Here is a 15,024-nt window from a genome sequence, read left to right as displayed (position 1 = left end):
TCTTACGTACTACAGTAATATTGACAGGAATGGCGCTGCCCTTCCACCCCTGGGCACGTGAGGGCGCTCGCGCCGCTCCTGGGGCCCGGGACGCACGCAGGCCCCGCCTCCGAGCCCCGATTGGCGGTGCGCGCGGTGCGCGATGGCGCAGCGCCTGGCCCCGCCCCTGGCCCGCCCCTCACTCCCTGAGCCCGGCCCCTTCCCTCAGCTCTCCAGCCGGTGGCGGTTGTTGTTCAGCGGCGGCTGCGGCCGCATCTCGGGTCGCAGCCTCCGGCCGGCCGGCCGCCCGCCCGCCGGCAGGTCCGCGCGCGGCCATGGAGCTGGAGGTGCCGGACGAGGCGGAGAGCGCCGAGGCGGGGGCCGTGACCTCAGAGGCGGCCTGGGCGGCAGAGAGCAGTGCGGCAGCAGGTAACGGTTCCGGACCTTCCTCCTTCTCTCCCCGCTCCCCGAATGGACCCGCCCTGCCCCCCCTGCCGGGGCCCAGTGGACCCGTCCGAGCGCCGGAGGGGCGTCGGGACCCGCAGCGGGGAGGCCGGGACGTTCCACTCGGGGGCGCTCGCGGGGGGGACGGAACGCCCCACTCCGGGGCTGGGGGACGCGCCGCGGGGCCCGAGACGCCCCGCCCTGGGGGTCGGGGTGGCGCCGCCCATTCCCGGGGTTCTTGGGGGAGCCGGCTGTCTGGGAGCGGGGGTTGGCGCAGGGCCCCATTCTGGGAGGCTGTGGGTGGAGCAGACCCCGTTGGAGACATGCGGGGAAGATGGGTCCTCACCTCTGGGAGGGGTGCGACCTCTATTTAGGACGCGTGGTGGGTGGGTGCACTGCCTCCTGCTGAGGGCGCTTGGGAACGACGTCCCACCCAGTGTTGTCAGGGGGCTGCTCTGCATGTGGGATAGTGGAGTACCCCCGTTCCGATGGGGGACCTTGCCTCCAAGGGGTGACGCTGTCCCACATGTTTCCCCCCGCCCCGACCGTCTGGACCCACTATTCGGGGCCGCCCACTTTGCTGGTATCAGCTTCCGGGCCTCACCCGTTTCCCTGCAAGTCGTCACCCTGTGAGCACATCTTACTGGTCGTTAAGGGCAGGGGCTGCTGTGGCGGAAGTGGGGGGTCTCGGAGGCCAGATGGGTCAGCCTCCTGACTACCTCATTTTTGTGGAATTCACCAGACCTGGTTTCTAGTCCACTGGCCATTCCTTCCCTTTCTGGGTCTCAGTTTACCTCCTATAACCGGAGGTAGGTAGGGGAATGACATCTCCAGGCACCTTCAGTGCCAGGGCTTGCCAGCAGGTGGGGGAGGAGAAGGCCCCCTGCAGCCTTTTCCCTGGATGTTGGGGGGCTGCCGTAGCTCTGTAGGGGCAGTGCTTTCTTGAGCCCCTCTCCTTGGCATGCCTCCCTGGCCCTCTAGCAGAGCAGGTTTGGGGAAGGAGGCAGCCTCGCCCTGCCCTGTGGGCCCGCGGTCTGCCTTTCCCTGGGGCGGTGTGCAGAGCCCAGCCACTGCCTGGTTCCTTCTTGGTCAAGGTTGCAGGCTCCCAAATAGGAAGTTTCTGGATCCGCAGAGTTCTCTGTTCCAGGCAGCCCTCTCTGGCGAGTCCCCTGTAGACACCCACAGGGGCATCCATCCTCCTTCTCCCCCGGGCCTCCCGAAGCTTCCTTGGCAGGCAGGGAGATGCTGTGCTGCCTGGGAGTTGGGAGAAATGTCTGGAGAAGGAGCCAGAGCGAGCGAGCTCCCCCGGGCTCCAGAGGACTCCCACCGCTTCCTTTCCTGCTGCCATCTGGAGCTGCTTGGTGGGTTACCCTGGTTCAGCTCCAACAATCCGGCCCTCTGGCTCCCGTTCTTTGCTGGCGGCGATGCCCTGCCTGGCCAGCCCCAGACATGGCAGAGGGACCCGGCTGAAGTCCTTTGTCAGCCCCCTGACCTCCGCCAGCAGCCCTCTGCCCTGTGCTGGGCAGAGACACAATAGACTAGGATGCAGTGCCCACAGGAAAGCCACACAGCATATATTTGTCTTATCAGGGGCTAGGTGATCTGATGGGGGCAGATAAAGTCCCAGGCCCCGGCTGTGGTTGGGTCTGAGCACAGGGACCTGGCCCATAAGGGGCCGTCCCCGCTCCTGTCCCCAAACCCGCAGAAATCCGGTTCCCACAGCTGATCACTTACTTCACTCACTTTAGGGTTAATAGCTGTCTGTCCTCCGCCGAACCCGTTTCTCTTAAGTTTGGGGAACAACTGTCCATGCCTTTCCTGCTGCTCGAACAGATGCATAAACACACAGATGGGTCTGTTTGCTCACCAGGGGGTTCGTACGATGCCAGAGTCTCGATGCCTCTGCGCTAGTTTGGGGCTGGAAAGTTCTTTGTTGTGGGTGCCGTCCTGGGCACTGTGGGGTCCAGCAGCATCCCTGCCCCCACTCACTTGATGCCAGGAGCCCCCCCAGTCCTGACAACCACAGGTGTCCCTGGACATCGCCCAGTGTCCCCTGAAGACACAGTCATCTGGGGTGAGGGCTGCCGTACTTCACCTTCACCCATCATTCTGTAACTTGCTTGCTTTTTATCCATAATACAGCATTTTTTCCCCACGTTGGTATCAATTCTTTTCTTCAGAGAGAGAGAATATGGTGCTGTGATTGAGAAGGTGGAAACCCCTTATCCTGCCTGGGTTCCACTCAATTTCTCTGTGACCTCACAGGGCCTTGATCTCTCTGAGCCTCAGTGTCCCCATCTGTAAAATGGGGCCACACTGCCAGCTTTACCTGAGTTAGTGCATCAGCAGGTGGAGGGCGCTTGGTGAACTTTAGTGACAGCCCACCCCCTTTAGGCATGAGCTTCCTGCTGAGGGACGATCCAGTGGTTTCTGGAGCCGCCTTTTGCTGTCACAAGCGATGCTGCAGTAAACATCTTTGAACGTGGGCTTGTAGCCGTGGTACTTTCAGTTCTAGTGGTTGGAGTCCCCGCCTTGGAACGGCTGGGTCAGGCGCAACCAGATTGATGCCCGCTGGCTTTCTGGAAAGGTCTGGCAGGAGCCAAGAGAGACTATCTACTCGCAGCATTGCCAGCTCCGGATGTTATCGGCCTCGGCCATTTTGGCCAATCTGATGGGAGGTGAAATGTATCGGTGGTGTTTTAGAATCCGGTTACTTTAAACTCCTGGGCTCCCGAGGCCCGGACCAGGGAAGGCCCGATGGTGTTCTCTGCTGGCTTTTGGGGACTCTGTGGAGTGCCTGGTTCTGTGGAGGATCTCAGGAAGGCTGGGCTCTTGGGCACATTCACGGGGCTCCTGTGGGTGTCCACGAGCTGCCTGTGGGCTTTGGCCTGAGCTGTGGCCTGGTGTTTCTGAGCAGTTTCCCTCCTGTCCTTCCTGCTTCCGTGATGTCTCAGAATAGTCAGCTGTGTTCCCCTCTGACCCCTGGCCCCTCCCACGTCTAACCTGGTGGCAAATTATGTCGGCTTTGTCTTCAAAGTGGACCGAAAATCCACCCATTTGCCCCCCACTCCCTGCCACCACCTGGTTCATCCATGTGAATTCAGCCCCATCATCCATGGCTGGCCTGCCCCCCTGTCTCTTCCTGTGCTCCCTCCCGCTCACTCCAGAAGGCTCCCACTAAAAGCTGACTCAGGCCCCGCCCCTCCTCTGCCCACAGCCCTCCAGGGTCCCACCTCCCTGGGACCTGCGCACCACAACGAAGAGTAGCCCGCGTTCGCTACAACTAGAGAAAGCCCGCACATAGCAACGAAGACCCAACACAGCCAAAAATAAATAAAATAAATAAATAAATAGCAGATACTATCTAAAAAAAAAAAGAGAGAGAGGCTGATAAATGGGACCACATGAAAACAAAAACACCTGCCTGGCATTGATAATCATCTTAAGAGAAGATGGGAAAAGCTACTTAAACTTACTTGTATCATGGATTAAAAAAAAAAATCTTCCATAATATATAAAGAGCTCCCACAGATCAATAAGAAAAAGACTGGTAAATAATTTGAAAATGGGAAAGATACAATCAGTATACAGTTCCCAGAAAATGAATAAGCGTCCTGAGATGTGTAGGATTAAATGCAGGAATGGGGTGAGTGGTGAAAAGGGATCTGCCCAAGTCCTCCCTGCGGCCCACAAGGCCCTGCACGACCTGCCCCGTCCCCTCCCTGCCCTCCCCTCCTCCCTCTCTACCCCTCGCTCACTCTGCTCCAGACACACGGGCCTCCTCGCGGTTCCTCCAGCTCGCCAGGCCTGGTGCTGCCCCACTGTGCCCTCTGCCTGGCATGCTCATCCTCCATATCCCTGTCATTTGCTTCCTTAGTTCTTTCAAGTTTTTGCTCTACTGTGTCCTCTCAACGAGGCTTCCCGTGACATTTGAGGGAGGCCTGAAGGAGGCGCAGGAAGCCAGCAGGGCCCAAGCAAAAGGCCTCATGTGCTCGAAAAGCAGCGTCCGGCCAGCATGGCTGGGGGTGGGGCCTCATCACCAGGGGCCTCCTCTGTAGCTGTGGGCGGATTGTAACCGCCGGCAGCAGCGTCCCTCCTCTGCTCATTGGTAGTCAACAATGGCCTTTGGAGGCAGAAGGCTCCCGGTTCTAATCCCGCCCTGGCCACTTTCTAGTGAGGCCATGTCCGGCGCTTGGCCCGGCAGCCTGGTCCTCTCCGTGGAGAGCCCTCAGGAGCCGGACTGCCTTTGCCAGCCAGGGGGTCCTCTGCCTCGGTGTCTCCATCTGTGAAATGGGCGTGATGACTGTGCCTTTCTCGTGGAGCTGGATCAGGTCGATTGGCTTGTAGAGCCCTGGAAGGGTGCTGCCCTGGCTGGCCCCACGTGGGTGCCAGCTCGAGGGACCGCTTCCCCCAGAGCCTGGGTGGGCGGGGCCGCCGTCTGACTCGGCTCACGGGGACGTGTGGTCACCTCTTGCTTTGCCCTTGGGCAGGGCCTGTTGGACATTATGGAGCACCTGCTGGGGGGGCAGGGGTCCGGCACCTGGGCTCCCTCACCTTCAGATTGGTAGGGGTTAGGATGCGATGGCGAGCTAGTAAACAGGTGAGGCCCGCGGTTGCAGACTGGGGCCCCGGGTCCATCCCGCCCACCGGTTTTTGTCTGTCACGTCTTCCTGACGCTTCGCCACGCCCTGTCATTCGCCTGTGGTCCACGGGGCTGTCTAGCTACAGCGGCAGAGCTGAGAGTTGAGACAGAGACCCGTGGCCTGCAAAGTTGGAGACACTCACTGGCTGGTCCTCTACGGAGAACGCTTGTTGACCTGAGTCAGACCACGCCAGCCCATGGGGAGCTGCCAGAGCAGTGAAATGGGCGCCGTGGCCCCAGGGGGTGACCAGGGCCTGCTGCTACCAGGTGGTCAGGGGAGCAGGTGACCCAAGCAGCTGCGGTTGAGCATTCAGGCAGAGGGATCAGCAGTGCAAAGGGCCTGAGGCAGGAATGAGCGTGATTTGTTCCTCAGAAGGGAAGGGGTGGGGGGCCTGGCCCTGCTCGGGTTCTGGTCTGAGTCCAGTCGGTGGTGCTGGTGGGTTTAAGCAGGGCAGAGAGTCATGTTTTACAGAGCGAGAGCCCTCTGCCTGCCTGGTGGGGAGGGGCTGCGGGGGTGGGCATCCAGGTGAGTGGGGCTGGGGGCCTGGACGGTGGTCTTGTGGCAGGGAGGGTGGATAGGGAGGCCTGCACCCTGGAGTTGGTGGGGGGAGGGCGGTTGGTGAGGGCCCAAGGAGGAGCAGGTCTGGGGGTCCAGGCCCTGGCAGGCTTGTGCTGATGGGTGAGGAGCAGGTCTGGGGGGCTGCTCGGGGCCCCCAAGGCTGGTGGATTCCCACGGGATCCTGGGCAGCGTGGCCTGGGGCTTGACCGGGCTCAGCCCTGCCTGGGCTGAGGACAGTGTGCCTGCCTCCACCTCTCAGAATGAGGGCAGGGGTCCCAGGGATTCGGCGGGGCATGGAGAGGTGAGCCCCGCACCCCCGGCGGTGCTCGTTAAGTGACAGCCGTGTGGCCCGGGCATTTACCAGCCTGGTGACCAGGCCCCGGGCCCTCCTGTTCCCGCTGCCCACACTGAGCTGCGTGGCACCACGTGTGACAGGGCAGGTCGGGATCCCGCTGGGGATTTTCTGACTGCTGCCAGCTGGACAGCGGGGACTGCGCACGTGGGGGGATTACTGACCTGGGGATTAGCCTTGGCGCCCCTGTACTAGGTGCCACCAGGCCCCATGGAGGGGTTAGGGGTCCAGCCTGAGGGGCCTCAAGTGCCTGAGCCAGTGGGAAGGCATTTGGAGACCTGGCCTCTGGCTCTGACCAAGGAAAGAGACCCCAGCATCTGCCCCAGTTGCTATTCTCTCTCGATCATGCACGTGTCATGCACACACATGGGCCGTTATCCTGGGGGCACGGGGTTGCCGTTGAAGGTTTGGGGCTGTGGGGTGCAGGTCAGGTGTTCGTGAGCAGATGCTGCTGAAGACTGCTTGGGCCGGGTGCTGGGGAGGCCCGAATGAGACGGGCACGGTCCTTGTGTGCGTGCCGGGGGTGCGGGTGGGGTGTGTGCAAACAGTAAGTGACGCAAGGAGAGAGAGGTGTAACACGGCAGGGGAAGCGAGTGCCGTGGGGAAGAGCAGAGCGGAGAAGGGGAGAGAAAAACGGGCGTGGGGGGAGTGATGGAGGCCAGGTACTCAGGAGGGGCGACGGGCAACATCTGAGCAGAGATATACAGGAAGGAGGGGATGTGCACTGAGGGGGTGTGGGGAGAGGCTCCCAGGCAGAGGGCACAGCCCGTGCAAAGGCCCTGGGGCAGGACTGTGCCTGGGTTGTTGCAGGAACAGTAAGGAGGCCCATGTGGATGGAGCAGAGTGAGTGAGGGGGAGAGAGGGAGGAGGGGAGGACAGGGAGGGGACGGGGCAGGTTGGGCAGGACCTTGTGGGCCGCGGGGAGGACTTGGGCTTTTACCCCCAGGGAGGAGGGGTCCCTGGAGGGCTGTGGGCAGATTAGGGGCGGGGCCTGACTTAGGTGCTCACGGGCTACTTCTGGCCACTGTGGGGGAAAGACTGTGGGGAGGGAGTGTGGGAGCCCGGGACCACGGTGGAGGGGACTGTGCTGGTCCAGGTGGTGATGCTGGGACTTGGGCTTGGGTGGAGGCAGGAGGAAGGAGTGATGCAGAGCAGATTTTAGAAGCCGAGTCGACCGAACTTACTGAAGGGGTGAGTGTGGCGGGGGAGGGGAGAGGAGTAGAGGGTGACTCCCAGGTTGGGGTCTGAGCCCCTGGAAGGGCAAGCTGCCTCAGCTGAGATGGGGGACGGTCGGGCGCAGTGTGAATATGAGACATGGAGACGTGGGGGGCAGAGGACCAAGTTTGGAGCCCAGGGGGTTTTTGGGCAGACGGCCATGGGGCGAGGAGGTGGGGACGAGGCAGGGAAAGGGCCTCCTCGTGCAGAGCGATGACCGGGCAGCTGATGTGTCCGTGGGGGACACGTCGTAGAGCCCCTGGCAGGACATGGCCTTTACAGCGTGTGACGAGGGGAGGTGACCGAGGGGCCGAGCACAGGTGGAGAAGAGTCAGGATGTAGGGTCCCAGCAGCCACGGGAAGCTCATTGGTGAAGCGGCATCCAGGCACGCCTTCCTCTCGGGGATCCCATGAGGATTAGATGAGCCAGCGCATGCGAACCGTCCAGGACGGGGCCCAGCTTGTGGGAAATGGAGGCCCTGTCTCTGCAAGCCAGTTCGGACGCGGAGAAAGCACGGGTCCTTACTGGGGTTTCTGCAGGATGGGAGGGACGGGCAGCATTGGCACCCTGAGCCAGCTTGGGATCGGCTCGTTCGATGGCGGCGGCTGTGGGCTGGCATGGGCTCTGGCTGGGGGCGGTTGAGGCGGTGCCCCTGGGCTTGCGTGTGAGCAGGATGAGGAGTGCTGAGGGTGTGGCCCATAGTGGCTTGGTTGGCACAGCAGAGATGTGCTCACAGGCAGATGGTTTGTGATCTAGGGGCTGGCTGACTCCAGGAGGGACAGTCCCCAGGTCTGCAAGGTCCCTGAGATGTCAGAGCATCATAAGATGCACGTGATGAACCCAAGGTGAACCGTTCCAAGTTCCCTCCAGCAAGGGTGAGAGCTCCGTGCCTCGCCCATTTCTTCCATCTTTGCCAAACTTATGGCACAAAGGGAGGTCTGGGTATTTATCATAACGTGAATCAGAGGGAAACGTGAATCAGAGGGAAATGTGAATCAGAAGGAAATGTCTTCACGTATTTTTTCCTTTTAATGTTTCATCTTTGTTTTATTAAAAATGTATCCCAGCAAAGGGAGCAGAGACTTGCCCGCCCAGGTCACACGGCAGTCCAGTGCCACTGGACTGCCTCACCTTGACAGCATCCTGCACTTTGTCAGAGCTGGAAAATGGAGCATCGGCCACCAGGGAGTCCTTGGTGCCTTTGCCCCCACAAGCATTCATGTCTCCACTCTGTCTTGTCTTGATTCCACACTCACAGACCCCTTTTCACCACTCACCCCACTCCTGCATTTAATCGTACACATCTCAGGACTCTTATTCATTTTCTGGGAACTGTATACTGATTGTATCTTTCCCATTTTCAAATTATTTACCAGTCTTTTTCTTATTGATCTGTGGGAGCTCTTTATATATTATGGAAGATTTTTTTTTTTTAAATCCATGATACAAGTAAGTTTAAGTGGCTTTTCCCCATCTTCTCTGAAGATGATTATCAGTGTCAGGCCGGTGTTTTTGTTTTCATGTGGTCCCATTTATCAGCCTCTCTCTCTTTGTTTTTTTAGATAGTATCTTCTATTTATTTATTTATTTTTGGCTGTGTTGGGTCTTCATTGCTATGTGTGGGCTTTCTCTAGTTGTAGCAAACGGGGGCTACTCTTCGTTGTGGTGTGCAGGCTTCTCATTATAGTGGCATCTCTTGTTGCAGAGCACGCACTCTAGGCACGTGGGCTTCAGTAGTTGTGGTGCGTGGGCTCAGTAGTTGTGGCTCTCGGGCTCTAGAGCACAGGCTCAGTAGTTATGGCACACGGGCTTAGCTGCTCCGCGGCATGTGGGATCTTCCTGGACCAAGGCTCGAACCTGGGTCCCTTGCTTCGGCAGGTGGATTCTTTTTTTTTTTTTTTTTTGCGGTACGCGGGCCTCTCACCGTTGTGGCCTCTCCCAATGCGGAGCACAGGCTCCGGACGCGCAGGCTCAGCGGCCATGGCTCACGGGCCCAGCCGCTCCGTGGCATGTGGGATCTTCCCAGACCAGGGCACGAACCCATGTCCCCTGCATCAGCAGGTGGACTCTCAACCACTGCGCCACCAGGGAAGCCCAGCAGGTGGATTCTTAACCACTGCACCACCAGGGAAGTCCCTATCAGTCTCTTTTTATGGTTTCCCAGTTTGGCGTCATGATGGAAATGTGTCCTCTGTTCCGAGGTTACAGTTAAATTCTTCTAGTACTTCTATAATTTTACTTATTTTTTCTTTAAATTCTTGCTTTATTTGGCATTTATCCTGGCATGAGATGTACAAGGGTTTAATTGAGCCAAGTCTTCCCAGGTGGCTCAGGGTCAGCCCACCCCCGCTTCCTGGGTAATCTGCTTTCCTCACGGATTTCAGGTGCCACCTTGATTACAGACCAGATTCTTGCGTGTAGCTGGTCTATTTCTGGGCTTTCTGTTCGGTTCCCCTTGTCTGCCTCTGTCTTCGTGCAAAAGGCATGCCTTCAGCTACAAATAATAACATGCTTACTGGAAAAAAGCAGCAGCCCAGACCTGCAGTCAGTGGAAAGTGAGCATTTATTTGTCTTGACCCTCCGTTTCTACGGAGGTAATGACCATTATTCCGGATGTTTACCTGTCTCCATATATATTATTATTTTTTTAACGTTTTATTTTGAAGCCTGTGGAAAGTTGCAGGGACACTCTGGCGACACCCACACGCCCTCTGCCAAGGGAGGGAGGACACGCGGGGCCAGGCTCCACCTCTGTCACCCCATCATCACAACTGATCCCCATGCAGCAGCCTCGTGTGATGTACGTTTCTGTTTAAAGACGCCTTGTCTGATATCAGTTGTTGATTCATTCACGGCGGGGATGTAACCCTTGCCTGAACTAAGCTCATCTGACACACGTACTGTCCCCATGAGCACGTCACCGTCCTCCTGCACGTGGGACACCGGCCAGCAAGCACTTCAGCTCTACGCTGGAGGGCCGTTTTAGATGCAGAATCACTCACCAAAAACACAAAAATGCAGAAAACATGGCACTAAAGAGACTACGGAAAGTACACTTGTCTGTGGTCTGAGAGCTGAACCGAGCAGGCAGGGCGTCACCTGGCTCGGGCTCGCTGGGCACGTGTGTGGGACACCCGAGACCTCGCTGCCCTGCGTGTGCCTGAGAACGAGCGTGGCAGCCCCCTGCGTGTGGGTTACAGATAAATTCCAGCCGGTAGGTGGACTTGCAGACGTGGAATCTGTAAGTAAGGAGGACGGAGGACGGGCTGTACATCCGATAAACAAAGACGCTCTCTGAGCTGAGTGCAGGGGTCACGTGGAGGAAATGGAACATCGGCGCAGCCCGCAGTCAGGATTCACAGTTTTGTGAATTAACCCAAACCTTCCCTTATGGTAACTTTTTTTCCCTCTCCCGGATTCAGTCCAGGATCCACATGGCATTTGGAGACGTGAGGTCGGCGGGGCCCTCCAAGGGCCCGAGACTGGACAAGCCTCCTTCCTGGGCTGACAGTCCCTCTGTGACCCTGACCCAGCCGCCTGAACCCTTCCACCTGCGGAGCCACTGAGAATGTGCCTGGTGACCCCCGGAGCTACCCTCCTTGCCTCGTTCCTCCTCCCCACTGTACAGTCCGTCCTCTGCCTGCTCCTCCAGGAAGCCCACCCGATTTCCATGACTGAGTCCGCCCCCCTTAGATCTTCCATGTGGTGATTGTCTGCTGACCTGAGGGCCGTCTCTGCCCAGAGCCTCGGGCTCTGAACTTTGGCGGCAGGCCGGTGCTCAGCCCAGACAGGTGTTAGGCTGTGTCTGTGGCATGAGTTGTGAAGGTTCTGGAACCTTCTTTCTCTTAGGGCCTGTGAGTTCTGGATTAACACCTTGCCCCCCACCCCCACCCCTGGCCCTGTCCTTTGCAAGGTTTCCTGTTTACCACTGTGGAAACACTTGCTCTGTGCAGTGAAATGGTGGGGGGGCAGTATGGGCTGCTGGTCAGGGCTTGGCCCCCAGCTGCACCCTCCCCTCCAGCCACAACAGACCCTTTCTTTGCTGTTCCTGGAGAATGTCCTGTCACCACAGGGCCTTTGCATGTGCGCCCCCCCCCCCCCCCCCCAGAATTCAGCTTTCTCGGGATTTTTCTTTTCCCTCCTTTGGAAAGCTGCCGTGTGTTTCTGGCACGAAATACAGGCCTGGCCCCACCCTCATACCCACCTCAGGCACCTCTGTTGCCAGCCCCTTGGGAGGCACTCGCTGTGCACACCTGCCCTGGTCACACACCTCCTACTGTTGTGTTTGTAAAATGCAAGCAGACCTCGGAGACACTGCAGGTTTGGTTCCAGACCCCTGAAATAAAGCAAATACCTTAGTAAGGCAAGTCACATGAATTTTTGGTTTCCCAGCAGATATATAAGTTATCTTTGGGAATTCCCTGGTGGTCCAGTGGTTAGGACTCTGCGCTTCCAGTGCCGGGGGCACAAGTTTGATCCCTGGTTGGGGAACTAAGATCCCACAAGCCGCGTACGACCAGAAAAAAAAAGTTATCTTTACACTATACTGTAGTATTATTAAGTGTACAGTAGCATTATGTCTAAAAAACAATGCACATACCTTAATTTAAAAATACTTTATTGCTAAAAAAACGCTAACGGTCACCTGAGCCTTCAGAAAGTAGTAATCTTTTTTTTGATAGTAACATAAAATATCACTGACCACAGATCAGCATAACAACGTAATAATAGAGACAGAGTTTGAAATGTTGTGAGATATAACACAGTGTGACTCAGAGACACGAAGGGAGCAAATGCTGTTGGGAAAATGGCGCCGATAGACTTCCACAGACCTTCATTTTGTCAAAAACTCAGTATCTGTTCAGTGCAGTAAAGCGAGGTTGGCCTGCAGACCTCATTCTACTCTTAGACTTTTTTCTAAACACTTTTTTTTTTTTTTTTTTGGCGTTACGCGGGCCTCTCACTGTTGTGGCCTTTCCTGTTGCGGAGCACAGGCTCCGGACGTGCAGGCTCAGCGGCCATGGCTCACGGGCCCAGCCGCTCCGCGGCGTGTGGGATCTTCCCGGACCGGGGCACGAACCCGCGTCCCTTGCATCGGCAGGCAGACTCTCAACCACTGCGCCACGAGGGAAGCCCTCTAAACGCTTTTTTTGAGTAACAGCTTTGTTGAGAGATAATTCACATGCCACATGGTTTTACCTATTTAAAGTGTGCAACTATATTCACAGAGTTATGTGACCATCACCACAATCGATTTTAGAACATTCTCATCACTCCAAAAGGAAGCCCCGTCCTCATGAGCAGTCACCCCCATCCCCCTCCTCAGCCCCTGACAACCACGAATCCACTGCCTGTGTCTGTGGATCTGCCTGTTCTGGACGTTTCCCATCAATGGAATCACACCCTGTGGGTCCTTCTGTGCCTGGCTTCTCTCACTGAGCGTCGTGTTCTCGGGGTCCATCCACGGTGTAGCGAGTGTCGGGGCTTCACCCCTTTTCATGGCTGAGTGATGCTCCCGTGTGTGGAAGGACACGTGTGTTTATCCATCGTCCGTCAATGGACATTTGGGGTGTTTGCACCTTATGGCTGCTGTGACTCGTGCTGCTGAGAACATTCATGTACAACCTTTGTGTGGACACGTGTCCTCATTTCTCTTGGGTGGACACCCCGCTGTGGTGATGCTGCGTCAGATGGAAACTCCATTTAACCTTCTGAGGAGCTGCCGCTCCGCTCCCACGGCGGCTGTGCCCCTTCCCCTCCCCCTTCCTCACCAGGGGGTGGGGGGCTCACCGTGGTCTTGGTGTGCGTTTCCCTGACGGTTAGTGATGGTGAGCATCGCTTCGTGTGCGTGTTGGACGTTTGTGTGGCCTCTTTGGAGAAACGTCTATTAAGTCCTTTGCTCGTTTTCCAGTTGGGTTAGTTTTCCTTTCATTACTGAATTGTAGGCGTTCTTTCTGTGTTCTAGACACGAGCCCCTCTTCTGGTGGATGATCCACAGTATTCCCTCCCATTCTGTGGGTTGTCTTTTCATCTTCTTAGTGGTGTCAGTTTTTTGTTTTTTGGTTTTTTTGCAGTACGCGGCCTCTCACTCTTGTGGCCTCTCCCGTTGAGGAGCACAGGCTCCGGACGCGCTGGCTCAGCGGCCATGGCTCACGGACCCAGCCGCTCCGCGGCATGTGGGATCTTCCCAGACCAGGGCACGAACCCATGTCCCCTGCATCGGCAGGCGGACTCTCAACCACTGCGCCACCAGGGAAGCCCAGTGGTGTCAGTTTTGACCAGCTTCTGTTTTTTTTTTTCTTTGGCTGCTGTGCCTTGGTTGTTGTAGTGAAGAAATTCGTACCCGACCCAAGGTCGTGAGGATTTACCTGTTTTCTTCTAAGGGTTTTATGGTCTCAGCTCTTGCGTTCGTGTAGGTTTGTGGTGCGTTTTGAGTTACTTGTGTTGCTGTGGGCGGGACCCCAGTGTTTCCCCCGTCCAGTTGTCTGGGTGCCCTTGTGGCCTGGCCTCTGGTCATAGCGGGGGCCAAGACAGACCCTGGCCCTGCCTCCAAGGAAGCCCCCAGTCTGGGAAGCGCGAGATGGACCGTAATCACCAGCCACACGTGGGTCCAGTGGTGACAGTGGTGTCAGGCCTGTCCCCTCCCTGCCCTCACCTCTTGTCACTGACTCTGCTCTGGCATCACAGCCTCTTGCCGACTGCCCCCCACCCCCTGCCCCCCCTCCAGCTCTGCAGGCACGGTCCTGCCCCAGGACCTTTGCACCGGCTCTTCCCACTGCCTGGGAGGCTGTGCTGGCTCTCAGCTGGCTCTTTCCTGTCTCCTTTCCTGGATACAGTCGTTGCTCAGGCCGAAGCCTGCCGTCTGGAATCAAGTCCATCCATCCCCTCTCGATCCTGGGTGACCTCAGGTGAGTGACCTGGTCTCTCTGAGCCTCAACTTCCACATCTGTCACGTGGAGGTAATCGTAATACCTGCCTTACAGGTCCGTTGGGCAGATTAAACAAATTAACAGCCCTGGCCTCATGGTACAGACTCGGTCAGCGTTAACTCTTTGTCCCTGCTGCCCTGGCTGGTCCCTGGAGTGACTGGAGGGTTGGAGCTGGTGGCTCGCACAAAGCAGCCTGTGCCCTGGGGCTCCTGCCCCCTGTGTGCCCTCTGAGCCAAGCCCTGGCTCCCTGGCCCCGGACCTCGTCATGACTCCTGGGGCCATCACCAGGGAGAAGGGGGTGGGTGCTAGTGCCCACGATCCTGCCAAGTGCCAGGCACCCTGGGCTGTTGATGTGCAGGAGGCTGTGATTGCTGCCCGCACGGGGCTCATGGCTACTAAGGGAGCAGCCACCGGAGGAGCAAAACTATAATAAAGAAGGTTTAAACCAAGCAGACTTATAAGTGGCGGAGAGTGGGGTTGGGAGCCAGCTGTAGCCGGTGGTCAGGGAGGGTCTCTCTGAAAGGGTGGCGTTTGATCCAGGCCTGAATGGTGAGCTGGGGAAGAGCGTTCACGCAGAGGAGAAACACGTGCAAAGGCCCTGGGGCAGGACTGTGCCTGGCGTGTGTGAGGAGCAGTGAGGGGGCCACATAGGGGGAACACAGTGAGGGGGGGGAGGAGGAGGAGGTGCGGGCCGGGAGGGCCCTCCATCTGGACAGCTCTCCCATCTCCATCCACTCTTCTCGTTTGTGCCTCAGGGGCCATGTTGAGACCCAGGTAGCATCGGTTAGTTATTGCCTTGTAACAAATTACCCCAGAACTTCGTGGCTTAAAATAGTAATAAACATTTATCATCTCACACTTTCTGTGGGTCAGGAATCTTAGGGTGGCTTAGCCCCAAACCTC

General features: G+C 57.6%; 1 protein-coding gene across 1 annotated transcript in view; it reads left to right on the top strand.

Annotated features, from left to right (window-relative positions):
• Window positions 1–231: 231 nt before the first annotated feature.
• Window positions 232–15,024, top strand: part of PIP5K1C (phosphatidylinositol-4-phosphate 5-kinase type 1 gamma) — a 58,247-nt gene continuing 43,454 nt past the window's right edge. Inside the window, exon 1 of the mRNA XM_082651499.1 lies at window positions 232–408. Coding sequence (XP_082507625.1) covers window positions 315–408 — 94 coding nt within the window. The 5' untranslated portion in view covers window positions 232–314. The remainder of the gene's footprint in view (window positions 409–15,024) is intronic.

Source organism: Grampus griseus, assembly GCF_964374135.1.
Source record: "Grampus griseus genome assembly, chromosome: 3".
Classification (NCBI taxonomy): Eukaryota; Metazoa; Chordata; class Mammalia; order Artiodactyla; family Delphinidae; genus Grampus; species Grampus griseus.
Note: the sequence above shows the minus strand (reverse complement) of the source record. Positions and strands in the feature narration are given on the sequence as shown.